Source organism: Cyprinodon variegatus, unplaced genomic scaffold, assembly GCF_000732505.1.
Source record: "Cyprinodon variegatus isolate N-32 unplaced genomic scaffold, C_variegatus-1.0 Scaffold20, whole genome shotgun sequence".
NCBI classification, from domain to species: domain Eukaryota; kingdom Metazoa; phylum Chordata; class Actinopteri; order Cyprinodontiformes; family Cyprinodontidae; genus Cyprinodon; species Cyprinodon variegatus.
In genome coordinates, this window is record NW_015150473.1 from 457,081 (window position 1) to 479,505 (window position 22,425).

The 22,425-nt window shown below is 37.4% G+C and overlaps 1 protein-coding gene across 1 annotated transcript in view; it reads right to left on the reverse strand.

The window, feature by feature from the left end:
* The window catches only part of ofcc1 (orofacial cleft 1 candidate 1), a 160,072-nt gene that overhangs the window by 32,072 nt on the left and 105,575 nt on the right, over positions 1-22,425 (reverse strand). The window contains exons 19-22 of the mRNA XM_015389464.1: positions 14,850-15,101; positions 11,117-11,369; positions 10,537-10,700; positions 1,725-1,884 (exon numbers count right to left, since the gene is read on the reverse strand). Coding sequence (XP_015244950.1) covers positions 1,725-1,884; positions 10,537-10,700; positions 11,117-11,369; positions 14,850-15,101 — 829 coding nt within the window. The remainder of the gene's footprint in view (positions 1-1,724; positions 1,885-10,536; positions 10,701-11,116; positions 11,370-14,849; positions 15,102-22,425) is intronic.

The following is a 22,425-nucleotide window of genomic DNA, read 5'->3' on the forward strand; positions in this document are numbered from 1 at the left end:
GGATGGATGGATGGATGGATGGATGGATGGATGGATGGATGGATGGATGGATGTTTAAATGTTTGTTTACAGGTGATATCTGCAATAATACTAGGGTTGAAAAAAAGGCTACCACTTGGAACCAATATCGGTCACACTGCCTAAATAATCACCTAAAAAGTTCACAGTTTACGTGATGGTTTTTTTTTTATAATAATAATACCCTGCCTCTCGCCCACAGTCTACCACAGATAGGAACCGGCCTACCCGAACCATGACAGTATAAGCGAGAGGAGATGGTTGCTATATCTATCTATCTATCTAAAATAAATATATATATATATATATATATTCCTATATTATGTACATGTTAGTAACTCCATGTGGAATAACACTAGACTATGTAGACTATGCCGGAAGCTCGTCTCATGAAATGCATGCAACTTGCAGGCTGTATACCTTATGGTAATGTTTAAAGTTTGAAGAAGGGAATACATTAAGAATCATTTCAAAAATAGTTCTTCTGACATTACCTTCAAATATTAAGACTTTGCACAAAAAGTTTGAAGAGCATATATGTTTGCTCCCAGGTTGTTTATTATATAATGTCTAAGAGATTCTCTAATAGTTCTTCTACATAAAACTATGGCAGATTCTGTGACCAAAAACACACATATTTTATTTTATGGATTTTTATGGAGCTTGAACCACCTATCAGTGGAAAACATATCTGTAAATTTTAGTGATTACCTTGCTACCAGCTTGCACATTTGTCAGGACACCCAAGCACTGTCAGACCAGATAGAGATCATCTCTGAATGTTTCAAGTATTTTAAACTAGAGATTTTCAATTATTAAATATGATTTGTTGTCACACAAATTGACAATTCTCAAAATGGCCAGCCAAAATAAAAAAAATAAGTAAAAATACACAAAAAAGAAACCATGAAAGTAAATGATAGTATAAGTGTATTTTATGACCAGAGAGATCAAACAACAGTCTAAAAGCACACAAACCTAAATGTGCAAAGCGCTGATGAAATGAGCTTTAGCCTGTGAAGTGCAACGTAAAAGCCATAGATTATATCAAAAATTCCTCCAGTTTGATCCTTGCAATCCATTTCCCTTATCTTTGTAAGTCACATTTTATGCAAAGAGCGTACCTCATCTATAGGCACGACACAACCAATACTTTGACATTATAGCTGACCCCTACTTTGTTGTCACATAAATAGGGGCGTCAATCCAAGCAAATAAATATTCAGTATCTGACATGAAGATGTTCACCTGAAGATTACCGGTATGCCCAGTATGACACATTCAAATTTCATGTTTACTGATGATTAAGCGGTCTCTCTATAATGGAATTTCTTCAGCAAACTTGGTAATTATCTTGCACTAATTAGCATGAAGCAAAATACCTCTCAGATCTAACTAAAGGAATAAAATAAAATCAAGCCATGCTATATATTGTGGTAGATGGATTTTGTCCTTTTGAACTACAGTAACTGCTGCTGCCAGCCTTCTTCATGACAAGCACTAAACATGATATTTAGGAAAAACTCCTTGATCACAGATCGTCTACCACCGCTGCGTATAAAATGGCTTTTTTTTTTCATAAATGCTCTTATGATTTAATAGATGATTATGTCCATAGGAAAACACTGTTTAGCACAATTTATCAAAAATTTATCAGCAATCAAAAATAAGACAAAAAGAGAAAGGACATTATGGTGATGAGTTACCTTACGTCTCTCTCCATTGAAGCCTCTCCACTGCTCGGCCTTTTTGACTATGTAGCTGAGTTCCTGATTTGACAGCTCCAGGTCTTCAGGCACAAAATATGCACCCTCTTTGGCAGTGAGTCGCTGGTAGATATCCAACATGCGACCATCATTGTGGAATCTGAAAGGTGTGTATAGAAATTAGAGTGAAGCAACAGGAGAAACATCTTTCCAAATTACTTAATGTTGCCTCCAAAACTCGGATACTGTAGAAATAATGGCCAAAGAGAAAACAAACAAACAAACAAAAAATACAGTAGCTGTGGCCTTCACTTCACTAAACAGACTAACTGACCAGGATTCTTGCTGAAAAAAAAAAAAAAAACTAAAAAAACAGGCACATGAAACCTTTATTGATTGCGGAGCAGATACGGGTGATGCTCTTTAAAGTCTAATACATCAAGTGAAGCAGCAAAAGGAATCAAACAAATTGGCCTCTGAGTGGGAAGTGCTTTGTTAACACAAGCCGACTGTAGCTGTGTCCAGGTTTGACTGGGTGTCTGCGTGGTTTTACATCTTTTAATGTGTGGGAGTCAGATCCTGGGATGTTCTTCAGTGTTAATGCCGAGCTTTAAAGATTCCAGTTTCAACGATTGTACATGCGTCTGGAGAGGCTGGCTTGAGTCACAAGAAAATGTTCTACAGAGCAGAAGGCATATTGATTGATACCTCCAGATGAATGCACTCAGCCGAAGTATTATTTTTGTTTCGCCACACACATGGGTTGCATGCAGCCAACCCCTAAAAAGAAACACCATGTCTGTAAACAAATGCTTTGGCCGACCATCAAAACTGGAAGACCTTCTGCCCTTCCACAGAGATTCTAGTCTGTCAAAGGGTAATCAGCTCTCAAATAAAAACAACATCAAGCAGACAAGGCTTTACACAAGGAGCTGCTATGGAGCTTTGAACTCAGCATTATTCCCCATCGCTCTTGGGAGAGGAATGTTTGTAGAAGCTTGACCTCAGACACAGGAATAGCATACAATCATTTTTATCCTACACTTGATTTTTGCTTCTCATTCATTTATGCGGTCGCTTTCTTCAAGGAATTCACAGTCTTCTCATCTGTGCTCCTCAAAACAGGCTAATTTTACTGTGGTCCAGAAGCCCTGAACTTTCCTGTATCCTTCTCAAATAAGGGGTTGTGACCGAGGGGATGAGGTTTAAGTGTAAAAGTCAGTATTCAACATATATATCTTATATTATATTATGGGTTCAAATTGTTATTTTAATTATTGAAGCATTTTATAAAAGCTACTTCAACTTGTATTTAAGTATTAAAATTCCTATCAGTCTCTTCGGTATTATCTTAGGTGGGAAACCATTTTAATGCAAACGTTAGAAATAATTATAAATTATTTGTGAAGATATATATTTGTTATAAATGTATTATATTTAATCTTTTCTATGATTAGAATATAAATGAACCTATTGTTAATGTAATTTATAATAAATAGGTTTAAGAAACATGACAAAGCATAAACAAATAATGAAACTAGAAACTACCTAAAGGGAGAATCTAAAGGAAACACACTTTTAATTAAAAGCTTTGAGTTTATCAAAAGTTTTATCAATGCTAAAATGCAATATTCCATGCATGATTTAGAGTTGTTAACAACTGACCTATCTTTAAGGGAGGAATTAGGTGGAATGAACTGACTGAGCCACCTTTGAACCATCAGTTTCCTGCACAGAATTGCTAGGAGATCAAACTGATAATAAGGATCTTAAAGGGCCAGTTTTTAGAAAATAACATGTGCCTCTGCTCAACAAAAGTACCATCTGCTATGAAAGATTTCTATCAAAAATTAGTAGAAATCCTGTAAAATACCTGCATGCCTGAAATTTGCCTCTCTCTGGTTTCTAAACCAAATTGGTAATAATACATAACATAAATATGTTGAATATTTTGCATTCATTAATCACTGTTTAATTAAAAAAAAGGAGAACATTCTGTAACTTTATATGAAAGATGGACCAAAAAACACATTGTAATAGATCCAGGATTGGGATAGAAAAAATTTAACACATTACATCATTTACATTAGTTAAAAATAATAAAATAACTACAACTATGGTCTTAAAGGGGACCTGTTGTACTTTATTCTAAACATTAAAGATGAATAGGCTCTTTTAGAGTTAACACAACCCCAAATTAATGATTAGACTCAGACTTTATACATGTGGATTGGCTGCATATATATGCAAATTCATAAAGCCATATATCTTTAATCCTAAATCTGACCTTGAAGCTAAAGAAGTGGAGGCTAATGCACAACCAGCAAGGAAGCAGCAAGCAGTTTGTGAATGGTAAGTAACTCCTAAAGTTTGTCCACATTCTGTTGATAGTGGTGATATTTATAAGCTAAATCCTAGTAAGTCCTATGCCTGCAGGGCTACCTTAGACATTTCCAGAGCCTCCTTGAAAGCCACATTTCCACAGTGGTAAAATATCCTGTTATAGCCTCTTCACTACCTGGAAACATCTGTTTGTTAGTTTTATATTCTTATAAAGACATCTTGGTTTGTGTAAGTTACCTCTAGAGGCATTTTGGTTGCTTGATGTCAGAAAATTCTAAGAACAAAAAAGGATGGTAATTGCACTAGCAACACTATCTGATTTTCAATGCAAATTAACATGCTAACCGCTAGTTGTCTATGTTTTTCAGCTGTTCGGTGTAAGTGAATTGTACACACATTTATCAACATGTATTAATGCAAGCGCTTAGTTATGTGATTTATTCTTTCAAACAATTTAAAAAACAATCCAACAATTTCAAAGTTTGAGGGCATTTCGCTTTGTTTGGTTGTTTGGTTTCTTTGTTAGCCTGTAGTACCCTAAACCTGTCTGTGTCTCTAAAGGGGGGTTCGTTACAAGGAATTGTTGGCTTGGCTGAAGAGGAGAGGTGCTCTGTTCCCTCAAAAAACTCAATCGCTGAATTGTAGGTATTTGAAAGCTGAAACCTGAGTCTGACGCCTCTGTTTAAGGTTGTTTTTTCTTTCTTCCATAAGATGGCTTCCTTCAAGTCCCTCTCAAACCACTTATTATCTTTGTCCAAAATGTGAACATTTTGGTCCTCAAAGGAATGTCCTTTGTCCATACGGTGTAGATGTACCGCAGAGTCTTGTCCCAAGGAGATCGCGCTTCTGTGTTGGGCCATGCGTCTGTGGAGAGGTTGTATGGTTTCTCCAATACAAAGATCAGAGCACTCCTCACTGCATTTAAATGCACACACCACTCCACTCATATTTGGTCAGAGGGTTTTGTCTTTAGGATGCACTGGTCTCTGATTAAGGGTATTTTTAAAGATCAATACTCTTAAACAGAGACTGCTGCTAATTAATTGTCACTCCATACAAATTTTTCCTTTGTTTTCCTTCTTCTCCATTCATTGAATCATTTGGAATACCTGAAATTGTAGCTTCTACTTTAAGTGCATACAGTAGCTCTTTTGTAGCTTGTTGTGTTAACAGTAAGCCCAAAGAGCAATAATTGATTGAAAAGACGTTGAAAGGACGACATGTCCTTCCAAAGTCCAAACAATGTCTACATGTGGTTAAAAAATGAAAGGTGAAAAGCTGTAATTTTCAGATAGTTGTGAAGATAATGAAAACCTTGTTTGCAACGTCTTTTTAACTACTATTGCCCCACTTACACTACCCCTCTGAAACAGAGGTTGGATCAGTTAACCGTGCCAAGCTTGGTTCCTTAAGACCATTTACACATCACACTAGCATGGTTCCTCACCTCCTAGTGATGATCTGTGGTTCTATTGCTTGGATTGAAAGAGGGAATCAAGCAAATCAAAATGGCAGCGCCCGTAACATTCAGGAAGTTCTGTTTGGTTATATTTTGATATTTCGTTGTTTGGGGAGAGTCAGGCAAAGAAGACAGCCTTTGGTCACACCATGCTCTTTTGAAGCCATTTTATGAAATGTAGTGTTGAGAAGGTTTCGACTGTTGTTTACAGTTCTTCTTCCTCTGTTTTATGGTGGTTGGCAAGCAACTTACTGGTAGGGATGGGAATCTAAAACCAGTTCCTGTTCAGAACCGTTTCTGTGTATTCCAATTCTATGGCACCGTTTGGCAGCTCGCTTAATGGTTCTCTTAACAGTTCCAGGCAGCACCGGAGCCTAGCGCTGTTATGCACACTGCATTTAGTAAGCAAGTACGACGTGACCAGGCCTAAGTCTAGAGAATCAAAACAAAAAAAATGGCGTCCCATCAGGTAAAGTGATCGAAAGTTTGGCTTCATTTAAAGAAAGAGAAAGATGGCAACAAGGCTCCTTGCAATCATTGCAAAGTGGCAATTACATCCACGGGAGGAGATATACCTGCATCCAACATGCAGAAACACCTGCACACACAACATGGCATACATTTTAACGAATGCTGTGTTTTTGATGCTTCCTGACAGAAGGTAAAGTTACGACCAGCATGGAAGGCAACTCTGGTGGTAAGTGCTAGTTTTATATCACTGGCTGTGCTTAATGTGGTTCCTAGTAAATCATATGCCATCTCTGGAAATAAACCTATTTCATACCTCTCTTTGGGGTTATTAAACATGCTACAAAGTTGCTACAAAGGGAGCGAGAGAAAGGTGACGCTCGTTTATTAAAATCAGGGGGAGATTAGTTTATTTCCTGAAATTGTACAGTAATGCTTTAACATTAAACGGATGCCTTCTCCATTATATTTAGATGACTGTGACCAGACGGGTAGCCTGGCTGGCTCAGAGGCTGGCAGCTCCCGTTCACTGCCTTCTGTTTTCGCAGAGGCAAGCAGAAATAGAATGTCTCAGGTGAAGGTAGACGAATGTCACCGTGCACTTGCCAAGTTCATTAATTTCACAGAATCTATAAGAGAATCGATAAGGAATCCACTTGTTTCACGGAAATGGTGAGGGAATCGTGAAACTTATTAATTCCAAACCCTACTTACTGATGTGCATTATCGCTAACTACTGGAAGCTGACTGCAAAGAGATGACGCGGTCTACTCATGTGCTCTTAGTTAACAGAGAACCGAGCCACAACTGAACTGTGGAGCCCTACTACTGAACTAGTACTAGTTTGATGCAGTTCGATTGTGTCTGTCACAGTCCAGTTCAGTTTGCGTGACATTTGCACTCAATAGTTATCTCGGTTACCTTGCTCTGACTGTTCTAGGCAAAGTTTCAAAAGGGTAGGGTAAGTGGGATGTGTTATTGGACTAAAGTGGGACAAAGTCACACCGACCAAGCACAGCCCAATTTTAAACAATGATTTTTGGACTAAATCAAGCCTATGATGGACCAACTACAATTAGCTTAAAACACATTAACCTCTATACCCTCTATAGCAGGCATCCCCAAACTCGGTCCTCGAGGGCCGCTGTCCTGCAAGTTTTAGAGGTATCCCTGCTTTAAAACAGCTGATTATAATGATTGCATTAGAGCAAAAGCCTGTTAATCAGCTTTCAATTAAAATCAGCTGTGCTGGAGCAAGGAAACCTCTAAAACCTGAAGGACAGCGGCCCTTGAGGACCGAGTTTGGGGATGCCTGCTCTATAGTGTTATACAGTGCACTATACATCCTTCAACCTTACAGACTTCTTTACGCAACAGACACCCACATGAAAGGAGCTGGAAACTTTTGGAAAAGAGCTACAACAAAAACAAAGTTACACAAATGCAGCAAATGGCCGAATATTCCCTAGCAATGACTAGGAAAGTCAGAAGGTCCCTATGCTGAATGAATAGGAGCTAAGAAGCATCTATATTTCTCTTTCTAGCTCTTTCCTTGATATGAACACTATTTGGATAATATTTATTATGACAACCACTCATCCACTTCCACCATGGCTTATGGGTCCTTATGCAGTTGAGGTATTAGGATGAAATCATTGCTTATGTCCTACTTTTTCCTTACTAAGTTTTACAATGCCCATTAAAGCTTGGCTCAATGTGGTTTCATCTTTGCACTTAACTTTTTTCTGTATGGCTCCCTGACTCGATTTTGTGTAGATGTAGCCACAGTTTTTCTTTGCAGACGTTGCCATGTGAAAAGTTGAGCTCCTGTTGTTGTGGTTGCTAGGTATAGAGGAAGTGTCAGCTTTATCAGAATGGGAAGGTTTTTATAATGACTCATTTTACAGACACCAACAAAATATTTATTGCTGGATTTTTTTCTTTTCTTTTTTTTTTTGTGTGGAGACCCAAACGTAAATATAAATAAATAAAAAAAGTAATTTATGCATATCAATTATTCTGACACACTTAATACTAATACCCTATTGGCTGGGTGGCTTCATCACCTACATCACGCACTGCAATATGCTGTACAAAGCAAGAATACTCTCAAAGAAAATTACACCTTTAAATAGTAAGTAGTATTGATGTATTGATTGCGGTTCAAATTAAATTTCTGAGTTCTCGAGCAGTAAAATGAGTTAATTCTAAGAAAGAGGGACTTTGAGATGTATCCACATGAATCTTTGTGAACATTTCTGATTATAAGCAATACCGGTTTTGATCGTCTAAAAGATTGTATACAGCATAGAAAAAGATTGTTTAGCCCCATCTAATGCAAAAGCTTAAATGATGTTCAACAGTGTTGGTCGGAGTAGTGAAATGCGTGCAAGTGTTAACAAAATCTCAGAGAATTGTCTAATACTGACAGACTTTATCACTTAAAGACTTGGAGATTGATATCCTTTTTTCTTATCAGTGTTTACATATTGTTTAATTTAAAACATAGGTAGTAGATTCATTTTTGCAAAAAGTGACTAAGTCAACCTAAAATGTAATTAATAGAGGATAACAATCCACTCCATCTATACATACAGCCTGAGGGTTTTCTTTAGAAATAGGTCACAGTCTGTGTCAGAGCCCCTTCATTACGGCCAACAAAAAAACTATACCCCATAAAATTATCAGGCTTGCTTCAACCTCATGGCCTAAATTCAAAGCAAAAGCAGTTGAGTGGTAGAGGTCTTTATTCTCAGCTCCTCTTTTAATGTTGTCCATTTAGTGGAATCCCTGATAAGCCTCCTGCCTACTGAAATAGATGGCACCCCAGCCACTGAGCTCAGGCTGACTTACTCGGAAATGATTCTCTCATTTTTTTTAGGTCTTAACGTTCTTATATGAGTGGAAAGAAAGGTGAATACAAAGACATGTTACGAAGAATTGTTTTAGCTGCATTTGATGCATTTTTTAAACCAATAAGATGGGTTTCATTGATTATATAAGAGGACAAACATTCAACCACGAGCCAGTTAATGATAACTAGATATGAAAGTGTTGTTTCAGCACCTCTGTATACAGGAAATCAAATAATATATATATTGCAACAGGAAAGTGTAGTACATGATTTTTCTTATTTATTTACTGTGGCTCTGAGGTGTAAAATCTACTCAAAGAAAGTGTATACTCTTATTCCAAGGCTTAACATGAATAAAACAGACAATATCTGTTTGTTTTGGTTCTAAGGTCACCTTCACACTGCTGGTCTCATCCAAGGATCGGTCCAGAGGAGGGTCAAAGTGAAAACACTCAAACCTTCAGTTGAAGCTATTTGATTTTACATACATATCCAAAACTGGAAAATAATTGCACTGACATAGAGGAAAAAAAGGTGCGAGGAAGAAGTTGCTTCTTCCATGTTCATATGTAGCTGTGCACCTGTAACTTTTCATTACTAAAGTTTACTGCACAAAAATGTGTTAAACATTTTCTTCCCCAGATCTTTTTTTTAATGCCATGAGTGACCCAATTAAAAATCAATAGCAACACAAATCCTTTATGATTTTAATCTATTGGGTAGGTTGAAAAGCACTATGCTGGGTCTAATCCAAAATGCAACCATGTTTTGTTAAAGCAAATTGACTTGGGTGGGTTGGTTCATATTTGAGCAAATTTGTGTTTTTTGAATTCAAACATTTTTTTTTTTTTTGTGAAGTTGTTGCTGCCATTGGTCAGTATCTATATTCAACTGGTGCTTGTACCCATCTTTTTTCCCTTTATCCAGAATCAGGTCATATTTGGCAGCAGTCTCAGCCTTCCCCAAAAACTGGGGTAATCAGAATTATGTTGTGTTTTGATTTATCGAATTAAATGCACCCTGTCACCACTTGCATTAGCTTATGTTGCTTACCTATTGCACATTTGTTCAGTCAAACAGAAATGAGGATAAGTAAGCTCTTAATAAACCTAGAAAAATTACTTTTGGATAAAGGGTTACATATAGTTTGGTACCACTTCTCCTGTTAAGAGCAGAGTAAGGTTAAAATGTGTTAAATTCAAGTCCTCACCGGCCTGCGACATACAACTTTTACATTTGTCTCCACCTCAAAACTTCTGAATTAAACGATAAAGAGGTTAGAATGACTCTGTTGAACTTTGCTATATGCTGCAGAGATTAACCATTGAACTGACACCTCTAATAGTTGCAGGACCCTGGCACTCAGGGAATCTGGTTTGATACCTCCAATTTAAAGTATTTTAAACAGCAGATTTTGCTTCTTAGCCTACTGTATAGCCAGAGATAAATTACTTCCCACCTAACACTCTTATCTTTTATAAACTTTGGCTGTGGTGATTTCTTTAGAAAGGTACTGAACAAAGCCAGCATTTAGGAAATAAGCATATTTTTTTGTTTACATTTAACCAAAATGAAAAAATTATGTCTTTTTTTAAATTATGTGGATGGAAAGAGGGTACTAAACATATCAGTCCTATTGAGAATTGCACAAGGTTTGGTGGAAGGCTTTATTTTTTCTAGTGTCTTACCTGAGCAGGTAAATAGTGAGAATAGTAATGGAGAGAAGGAAGTGGACTGCATAGAGGAAGAGTGTGATGACCACTCCTGCTGCACCTGATCCATCAGCTCGATAGAAGTGCCAGTAAAGCTTGGCTGCATCCCCCACTGGTGTGTCAGGGTTGTAGGCCAGGTGCTAGGGAAACAACATAAAAAAAAGCAGCAAAATGAAGGATTTAGGATAATCAGATTTATCCTGTTCGGATTAATGAGCTTTTGTTCAGAATGCTTTTGGATTTTAAAGACGATAAACTTCAAAATGAAATGCATTTTGGATTTGTTCATTGGCACAATATTATATAAAAACTATTTTCTTATGTAGGATGTGATTTAAATATAACATATAGTCAAATAACAAATTATATTAACAGGTATTTTAGAATTTCATACTGTAAACCTCAAACCACTTCCAAAAAAGACATTCATCTAACCTTGCACAGTTTTATTCCTCCACACATTTTCTTTTTTTTATCATTTAAAGTCACTTTGCCAGGATAAAGTGAACTCCTATTTAAAGTGCACAAGTGTCTAAGTTATTTTTAAGTGACTTACCCCGAGGAGGGCATCCACAGCAAAGACTGCCAGGGGGTCGAGGACTGTCCACACTCCCTGAGCCATGATAAAATTTGACGTGAAGGAAGGGAGTGAGCCAAATATCAGCTGACAGCCCCATCTGATCAGAACCAGCAGGAACGTTATAGCGTTCAAGGTCAGGGGACCCACCACCACCATCGCCAGCTCCTCTCGGGTGTGGAGCAAAGAACTCTGGTAGATGAGCTCCACTGTGTGTGCATAGAAGTGAAATCTGATGAGAGAGAAAAGTGTCAATATGCATGTACCATAATTGTTTTTGTGAGGCTTTGCAGCCGAAGGGCAGCTGGTTCTTGCAAGTCACACACCATGTTATAATGTTTATGGTTGATTCAATCATTCTTAATTAGTCTTATGACAATAACAATTATTATTAGCCATTACTCTTTCTGGTTACTGAGTGCATCAGACATTAATCAATGTTCTTCCTATACAGTTATATTTACATTTCTCAAATACATTTCAAAGTTAGACAATATATTTATAACACTGATAAAAGACAGAGCTTTCAAAAGTTCCCTTTCATAAGTTGGACTCCACATTTACAGCAAGCCTCATGAGCTTCTTAATCATCCCCTCAGTCAGGAGGAGGTAAAGCAGTGGTGGCCGAGGACAGGTCCAGTTTTCCTCATTAATTTTCACCCGATTTGCTCCAAGAGTCAAGTATCTCTCAGATTCCGTCCATTAATCTGACTGAGGAGCTCCATTGATTTTTTTGAAAGAAATCCTTTTAGAGTCTAATCTCAAAATTTAATAGGAAAGCCAATGCATATTTAACCAGAGAATGAACAAAAAAATAAATAAAACTCTTTATGGAATAGCAAACATTTAAAAAAAATAAAGATAAATGTAGGTGTTATAGTGAAAGAAACGCTAGAATATTGCAATAATTTCCTATTTAAATATTGAGCTTGATGAATGTTTTAACTGAAATTATTTTTTGTAGTAAAATGTAGTATTAGGAAGTCTGCAAACTGTGGTTAAAAGCCTTCAGTTGATCCAAAACACTGCAGCCAGAATTCTTATGGAAATCAAAAACAGAAACCGTATTTCTCCTTTCCTAGCTTCTCTCTTCATTGGCTTCCTGTTAAATCTAGAATAGGATTTAAAATCATCCTTCTCACATTTAAAGCCCTTAATAACCAAGCACAATTATATATTACAGATCTGATTGCTCCTCATGTTCCTAAAAGGGCACCTTGCTCTCAATCTGGAGGTTTACTAGCTGTTCCTAGGATTTCTAAAAGTAGAATGGGAGGCAGATCTTTTAGTTATCAGGCTCCTCTCCTGCAGAATCAACTACCAGTTTTAGTCCAAGAGGCAGACACCCCGTCTAATTTTAAGGGTAGGCTTAAAACTTTCCCTTTTGATGAAGGTTAGAGTGGCTCAGGTTATCCTGAGCTATCTCTATAGTAATGCTGCTTCAGGATTAGACTGCTGGAAGACACAAAGACTCATTAATCATTCTGCTTCATTCATAACTTTATGTTCTCTCTGCTTTATCTCATTGCAGCTTCATTTGGTCTGTTCCTGTTTGGCTGTGACACCATCCTGGAGAGAAATATGAGCTGGGCTGCCATTAACACCTTTGTTTATAGATTTTGGAGCTTGGCCTGTTTCTCAGTGTAGTCCTGTTTCTCTCACTGTGACTAACTGGATGTGCTCTCTTTCATCCTCTGATATGGGAGCTGGCTCGGAGCTCTTCTGCCTGGTTGCATGTTTCCTGGACGGGGTCGGCTGAGGAGCTAGTAGACAGTTGCCTTTTTTTTCTCCCAGCTTTTTATTGTCACAACTACAGAGCAACAAAAAACTCTCTGCATTTAACTCCCTCCAGCCCATTAGGTGGCAGTAAGACAATTATAGTGGGTATGACGTTGCACAGAAGAAAGACAGTTGTACTGTAGCTAACACCTACATAGATGAATGCATTATAGTGTAAGAACTTGTCTGGGCATGTTTCTCAATAAACTTCTGCAACACTGGACAAGCGGACTTTCAAGGTCATGAAAAAACTGAAACTCTGGAGTAAATCGACATGCCTGGGCTTGTTGCAAAGGATTATCGCAAAAAAATTGCAATCGCAATATTGGTTGAAAATAATCTCAATATTAATTTTGGGCAAAATCGTTCAGCTCTTTTTACTAATTTAGACCATTAAACATTCAAGATTTATAGTGTGTCTATTGAAAAGTAATAGACTGAAGTAACAACATTTATCCACAAAGGATGTGGCTGCAGCCTTTTAAAGCAAAGTCAAGTCTTGCCAAACTTTCTGGTGTGGCGATTGGCCAAAGCCTCGACCCCAAAACTGGCCAGAGAGCTGCCAAGGTGCATGTTATCCTCAATGACGATTACAAAATTTGAGGACTATTTGTTACAATTTAAACACCGAAAAATACCAAGATTTTATGCAAAAATATAGAAATAATAATGTAATCCCATCTGCTACTACTTGCTGCTAATGGTGAACAACCAAAAAAAATGTTTGTGTGTTTGGATGTGACTGTGGTGGGATTTGCTTGTTACACCTTGCTATGTCTTACATTAAACCACATTGCTGGAAGTATAATACAGTCCTACCTAGCAACCACAAGAGATGGGGTCATGATATGCACCTCCCTGACATGAATTATAATTTCCAAGCATCAGGTATAATTCAGTACCTCATTATTTTCACTGAGTATGAGCTATGTGCTGATTCTCATGAGTGGATTTTATAGAAGAAAAATACACAAAAATGGATAAAAACTCATGAGACAGATTGGTGAAGGGAGGGTTCCCTGTCATCATGCTGACTGTCACATGGCCCTTCTCCCTCTTAGTGGCCACTACAAGCTCTGGACATTGCATGGAGAGAAATGCTCGGAGGTAGAGCGGCTGATTTGGACATGTGGAAGTTGTCATCCAGCATTGACCCCCTCTGTTTTCACATGTTTTTCTTTTTTCTGTTCTCTTATCTGCCCCCTCAGTCTATTTTTTTCCCACTCTGTCATGTTTTTTCCCTCCCCCTGCATCTCCAGTCATTTTCCATGATTTAACTCATGATGCCTTCACTAACATGTTATTGTAATAAAAACCTCCTTGTATACTTGTTTGCTGCCAGCTTTTTTATAGTGATGAATTAAATCAGGGCCATATGTTATTGCTGTTGGATTTAACAGTTCTGTGGTGTCTTATTGCTGTTTATTATCAATGCTGTATACCAAATAATAACAATAAATTCCTTCCAAATAATGTCTTTTGGGACTCGAAGCTGTGCGGTAAGCTAACTCCCCCAGCAATGGTTTGTTAATATTCAGAGAGTGTTGTTAAAATGTTAATGGGGGGATTCCAAACAGATGATTTGGGTGTATCCAGCTTTCCAGCTTGCCAACAAATCCACACTCACACATATGCCTGAATTTAGACATGGTACATTTTAAGTTTCTTCTGTTTGTCATCAACTCCACATCCTGTTTATTGTCAGTCCTCTTTAGCAAGATTTCTTTTACTAAGCTGACATGCTGTGCATGTGTAGATGGGCAAATTTGTTATTGGCTACAGTAATCTACTGTATGCACTGTATCCCATTTTGCTCATTTATTTCAGAGCCCTCTCTATCTTGGTGGAGCTATGCATTTCTCTGTGTATCTGAACGCTGTGTGTGTGTCTGTTATGTGTGTGTGCAGGATCATATCAAAGGAGGCAAACTCACTTGTTGACAGGAACCGCAATGGCCTGGAGGTAAAGCCACTGGCTGCAGTAATGCAGGTAAAGCCTCACAAACCACATCAAAGCCAGCAGCAGAATAATGAGGCCGAGCTGCAGAACGGAGTCATGCCAGCGTCTGTGCAGTTGCTGCTGTTGCCACGACAACGGCAGGCCCAACTCGGACGGTAGCATGCGAAGGGCCAGTCGGACTCGATCAGATAGTCCTGGAGAACAAGATCTTGGTACTGCTGATGATCTAATAAAAAAAGAAAAATACATATCCTTTCATGATCATTATTGTTGGTTGTTATTCTATCCATTACAATTCCATGATCACCCCAGTTTTTGCACCCAATGAAAACTTGTAAGTTTTACAGTAGGCATACAGGTATATTTATTTTGTTTTTGTGATATGGGAAAAAAACTCCAAGGTTTATTAGTGTTATTCTTAGCAATATAACAATTATAGGGACCCCTGCTTTTAATATTTTTGCCAGTTTGAAAGCATTTTATCTTTTCCTTTTATACGAGGTTGCAAGGTTACAACATATGAAGTGAGAGGTTTTAACTACCTCTGTTTATTTAAAGCCTGGGATTTGTCTTATCCTCTAATCTTCAGGTAATCCCACACTTTTTCTAAAAGATTTACATGTAATGCTTAGATGACCATGGCGGATCCCTTCTTTTGCTTTTGGTTTAACATGTCTTTGTTGATTTGGCTATATTTTTAGGTTAATTTCTCTGGTCTGATATGCAAGTGATTGATCGAGAATAACCAAATATAAGATTAAAGCTAATTTAAAGAAAGACCCACAGCATAACAGATCCTACACCAAACTTAACAATGGGTTGAAGGAATCTTTCGAAAACTTCTTTCCTTTTTTTTTTATTGCAAACAACTGCAGAAAAGTTAAATTAATCTATTTTTATTCCACTTACATATCATTAGCATACGCAACATATTCTTTAACATCTAAGGCCTTACTTAAAAAGAAGGAACATATAATTATTCCTTTCAAAGTGCCTTTATTGCAAAGAGATGATGATTAAGACTTCACTGCTCTCTTCCTGATATCTTTTTTTAAAGTTAATGGTAACCTGGAATAAGCCAGATTGATATTGTAGTGTATAGGATTCAAATTAAACTACACGTATTGATACGTGAAGTCTTGTGCTAAATTGTTGACATTCAGTACAATTCTTCTTGCTGATACCTATGGGTACCTACTTCCCATGTCAGGTTTTAAGCCGAGTTAGCTGATAACTCTTACCAAATCTGGACGAGAGGAATCTTGTGACATCTGTAACATCTTTCCCAAGGCAAAAAATTATGTCCTTTTCATGATATTTCAAAAAGAAATAGAGGGTATCCCAGGTAAATAGATTTTTCCTTAGGCCTTCCAACTCTAGTTGATGAGAGGATGTCATAGGCCTCCCTGCGTTTCATTGGTCCAAAACATTTTTTTTTTTAGGCAAAAATTATCTGCTTGCTCCAGGTACGTTGTATTTTTGGGAGTTCGGAGTTCACAAATCTCGCAACAATTCATCTTGTTTCATCTCACAAAAAACAACCCACACAAACTGGAATCCTAACACTTGCTTGCAAGGTAAGCACAAAGGATAATCGAGCTGTTCTATCTGTTACACTAGATGAGGATCAAATGACAATTATGAATAACAAACCATACTTTTTTCATTCATTAGATTCAAATGTGTTATGTTTGTTTGATTTCTTAGTTTTTAATAAAGGTAGTGTAGTCTAATATTCACATTGACACACGTTCAGACATGTACACAACATTTCAGTATTTCTCTCTCATGCACACATACATACATACAACACACATTCACAAACAGATAGGAATCCCTCCCAGCTATGTTCAGCTTCCCTCAGCACCTCTGTGCCGCCCTTTGTCAGGCCTGCTCAACTATTCCCTTTCATACACAGGGCACAGATGGAACACTGTGAAGCAAGAGGAGGAGGGCATCCATGATGAGAGATAGGGAAAGGACAGACAAGACTAGGAAAGGAAAATCTAATACAACAATTAAACAAAAAGGTATAAAAAAAAAGATGAAAAACGGGAGTTAATTCAGCTCTCTAATCCATAACAGAATGAGTATGTAATAATAATTAAAATGTGAAGTCCGATCATTGTCATTGTTTTGATTAATGTCCAATAAAAGAGGATTTTTTGTGACTTCTACCATCCGACTAACAATAGAGCACCCTTATATTGTTTACAGTGCAGCAATGGTTAGTACTGCAGAATGTGTCTTCAGGCCTGTGCCTGTGGACATCCCTGTGTCTCGCTACAGTCCCAGAGCACAGTTGGAATTCACTTTGTAGTGTTCGTCTTGGGAAAATCCCACACCGCCTAAAGACGAAAAACAGAATCAATTGTGTTGCTCCCACACCCCCTTTACCAAATAATTAGGCTAGACTTACATCAAAATGAGGCACTAGATTTTATTTCCTGCTTGCATCGCTGCAAGAAATGCCAACTGCAATAAATGCCCACTCTTATGCAGTTATTTATATAAATTTTTTGTTTCTAAAGAGATGCTCTTCTGCTTGATGTGTGCACTTTCTGAAGTGTAAAAATTACTTGAAGTTTCTTCAAGCATACTTACAATAGCAGCAGCATAACGTACAGCCCAAGTGGGAGATGAAGAGGTTTGTTCACAAAATGCTTAGTCAACAGTTTGGGCTAATAAATATTCACAAGTTGGGCGAAACAAACTCGCACAGAGATAATGCACATCTCTCAGAACAGTCATAGATCATAGCAAGAATCTTGACATGTCATTTAACAGGATTTCCGGTTTATACTATGAATTTGATAATTCTTTATAGGGCCAAATGTTACAAAAAAAAAAACGTTTTATGAAAAATAAATTTTTTGCATTCTGTTAATAAGTATAAATGCACCAATCAAATGGGAGGGGGTTGGAAAATGCCAGTTTCCTCTTGGTTGGCTGTTATTCAAAATTTATATTTAAGAAAAAGACAATTGTCTGTATATATATAAAAAAAGAAAACTACAATCATTTATTGTCTTCTATGCGTTATCGTGCCAAGGGACCAAGGGGCATTGCCCAAGAAAAGGCAAATTGATTTGCATCTTTTTCTTTCAGTTTTCAAACATCGGATACAACTTGAAGTTTTTCTTTATTAATACAACGTTTACAATTCTGCTGACCAAATGCTTTGCATCTTTTTTCTTAGGTTGTGATACATATTCTTACCAAGACAAGGTTGGAGAACAGTTAAAGGTGTGGAGCGGTTCTGCTCGGTATGGATTTCCACAGTAGGATTTCCATTTAGAGCATTTTCACGGCTTGTTTCACCACAAGCATGATGTGCAACTGCTTTCAGAATGATAGAAAAAGCAGAATTACAATGTAGACAGAAAAAAATAAAAAAAAGCTGTGTGCCTCAGACACAGGCAAGATGCTATCCTGTCAACTGTCATTAAACAAATCCACCAAATGCAACCTGACGTCCATCTCTCACATAATGAAGACATTGATGGTGCGTGAAAGAGTCGTATTTTTAGACATTTTTGTGTGGTAGTCTCCTCTCAAGGACACTGGTGGCATGGTGGGAATCAGTTATGTCCTCTAAATGTTGTTTATTATAGTGGCATCAGTAACTGAAATATACAGAAACATAGAAATGAACGCTGAGGGTGGAAACATTTTATGTTGTTTGAAAAAAATGGATTTGTTACTCTAGCCTAACATCTTGTGCTCTGCACTACATATTGCCCAACTGATGAAACAAAAGATCTAAACTTGCATGGACTGGCATATATTGCAGTATTTTACTCTTGGTACTCCTGTGAAATTGAGTCTAAAAGCTTTTCCATTATATTTCTTATGCATGTTGTTACTTCCCATCTCATCAAAGCACATTGCAGAGGGAGTTATCATTTCTTAAATTTGTCAAGGCATGTCAGTCAGTTTTTGTCAACTTCTGGACTAGGATAATGCTCCAAAACTGGTTCTCGAAGTTTCTATCCTAAATGTTCGATGGCATGAGAACAAACCAGAGCGGTGCTTTTAAAAATAGCAAAAAGAGAATTGCAAGCACGGACAGGTTTTAAATCTTTCCATGACATTGGATACTGGATAAGAACTTTAAAATACAGTAGAGTAACATTTTAATTGTACTCTTAAGCCTGAGGATACATGAATGTACCTTGCAGATCTCATCAGAACTAAACCTTTTAGTGTAGAACCACTTAACGTATTAAACTCATTCCTTTATTTTGAGGACTAGGATTGCTCTGTCATTTTCCTGTTTCAGCCAGTGACGGTAATAAATTTATCAAGACTGAGCCGACCTTTTGCACACAGCTGAATAATGGCTTGCTGTTGGGGAAACTGAGAAATCCCAAAAAATTAAAGTGATTAAAGAGTCTTAAAAGATTCATAGATAATGAAATTGCTTTCAAAGTAGTCCAGATGCGTAAGTGTTGTGATGATTAAGAGAAGTGTGACTATCTTAGTCCTCAATGGATAGGACTAAAGATACAATCTTATTTTTTTAATTCTATTTAACAAAAATGCTGATATGTGTTTGTTCCAAAACTGGGATGCCTATCTGTCATCTGTCCTCTGGTGGTTACAGTCAGTTCCTTTCAGAATAATGTGTGAACACTCACAGTGTTGATGCTTTCAATGAGCCTCAATCTAGGGGTTTTCTCTTTTTGGTTTGCAGTAGAGACAGATATTATTGTTATCTGTTTTGGTATAAAATCTGACTTATTTGACTGACATGGTACATCTGACTGGAAACGATATTATGGAGTAGTCTAAATGAAGTCCAGGCTTGAGTTAAAGAATAGAGTGAGGGTCAGGAGGCTTTTAAACATTAGAATTAATTATTATCAACATAAGTAAAAAGAATGAAAATACCAGTTTTTATAATTTCAAAAGAATTTTTAAATTCTTTATTACTCTAAGTTATCTGTGCATCACCAACCTCAGCAGGTAATAAGAGACACGCCTGTAACTAGTGTCCTAAAGAGCACATCAGTCATTTTAATCTTGCATTCAAATCGTTTTGTGTGTGCAGAACATCTTGTCTACACCTTCCTATTGACCTAATTACTAACAAGGCTTTTAGAGACATGTTTCCACATTAATTTCTACAACTCTGGCATCAGATAAGGTTCGTAAGGAGAAGTAAAGCCACAAGTTCAGCCATCTCTTTTTTTCCTTTTTTTTCATTCCTGTGATATATCTTTATATAAAATCGTCTTTGTGATGATTAAATGTTAAAAGCTGTGACTTTTCCGTAATAAACTCCCACCAAAACATGTTTTTGGACTGCTCAGACACCTTGGAAGCGTTTAGACCTGTTCATGAAGTAGCTGTTTCATTGCAGAGCAACATGTGGTGTTTTTATTGAGCCCCCGACCTAGCATGAGAGGGAATTAAACCGTGGAAATGCCAGGTCCCTTGGTGTGCTATAAATGAGGGAGGAAACATTTCTGGAGCAGATGCACCTGGGATCAACAAACACACAGGGACATCCGAAGCACTGCTCACATGGTCGGCTACTAAATCTAACAGTAAACCTCTCTATATAAACCTTTAAAGAAAATAGACAAATCATGATGTCAGCGGATATGTTAAAAATCAAATGATTGGTGGAAGGTAAAAACACAAACAAAGAGACAAAAAACAGTGTTATATAAATCTTTTCATTCATCAAATTGGGTGAGTTGTTCAGGGAGGGATGAAGTAGAGGCCGAGTATTGTCCTCCTGAGATTTGCATCAGTATTTAAATGGATTTTCCTGCTCTGACCTTGCCTCATAACTGCAGGACTCTGTCACCAGAGAAATAGAAAGAAAATTGAAAGAGAAAATTTGAGAAAATTAGTGGGAGATAAAGTTGGGATTAACAAGAGGGACTGAGATAGGGGGAAGGAAATAATTAGAAGCAAATGTACATAACTAACTTCAATGAAAATATATTTTATATTTAATATAACACTTTAAAGATTGCATGACAATGACAGAGTGGTTTATGAATGTTTTTGCTAAACACACCAAATTCACAAGTTCACTGCAGGGCAACATGGACACACACATAGCATGAACACATACATGTTTTTTTTTTATGTTTTTAGCGGAATAATTCAGTTAGGCCACCATTTATACCGTTGAAGTGTCTGAGAAAGCCCCTGGTATGAACAGGGCATACAGAAAGACATCTCACATGAAGCATCACCATAATACGATGCCGTCATTGTTATGTTTTTTAGTGGATGTTGAACGTACAGTATGTATCTGCCATATACCAAATACCTCCCTTTTAGTCTATCTGGACACAACACTCTGTTACACATGCCTAAGAAATGGCTATTTTTTTCAGTAGCCATCTTAACTTGGGATCTCTGCAGCACATTTTGAGTTAACCTTGGACTCTTGGCTGCTCACCTGGTCAGTATGCTCTTCCTCGGTCTGTTTGGATGGATTACAAGGTCCAGGTAGGTTTGTAGTTATGTTAGGCTCTTTTGTTTGCTACAAAGCTCTCCAACACTTGGCATGCCATTTTACAACTTAACCCTGCTTCTTCACAGGTCTATCCTTTACATGTACTGTATGATGTGTTGCTTGCTCTTTGTGAAGCTTTTCTGTTAGCCTATAATTACTTAACAACAAAAAGAACAGTATATTCCCAAAAATCAATTAAATGTTTAAGTCTTTCTTAATTAAGTGGCCTCCCTACGTATTTTTTGCATTGACTTTTATTCAGCACATCAGAGTAAATGTGGTAAGATAAAAAAAAAAAAACAAGGCACTATTTTGAGAATTATTGTTGGTGAATTTCATAATAAAAAAAAAGCAAAGAAGCTTTGGTGTTGAAGCAAATATCACCAACATAAACATTTGCTGTAAGAGTTAAAATGAGGACAATACATACTAACCACATGGGTATCCACATTCAGTCAGTTATGTCATCAAAGCTTCCTGTCAGATATGATTTGTCAACATATGCTCCTAAAAGTTTATATTTTTTGGCAGAACAAGTGTTTGTGAATATTTAGTTGTGCTGTCTCATAATTTTTGAATTTTTTTTTAATCAAACCTTAATGTAAACAGATCTTGTCTTTTTTTTTCTTCTGTATTCTATGCCTTTTACTTTTTTGTACGTGTCTGTGGAGAACATATTTCATTTGACCCAGACCACCAATGGAACTGGAGCCAGCGGTTGGTTGACACCCACCTCGCAGCAGAATAGCCAATCATTTTGCATCTGACTGTCAGGGAACTGACAGATCTGCTTTCCATAGAGGAAACAGCATGTTGATTTTGTATGTGTGTGTATGTCTGCGAGACCTTAGTTGACCAAGGGCAAATCTGGCCACAAAAAAACCCTGACATGTGCGCCCAGGCCGAGTTAGCCGCAGGCTTTAGTTTCACACATACGCATGCGTTTCTGCCCCCTCAGCAGAGGAAAGAGCACTAAGAAGACGCGGAGCCCCAAAGGTGACCAGCACAGCCATCTTTATCAGCCTTTTCCTTCAGTTTTACAGTAGAAATAATTGACCTTTGCCATTAA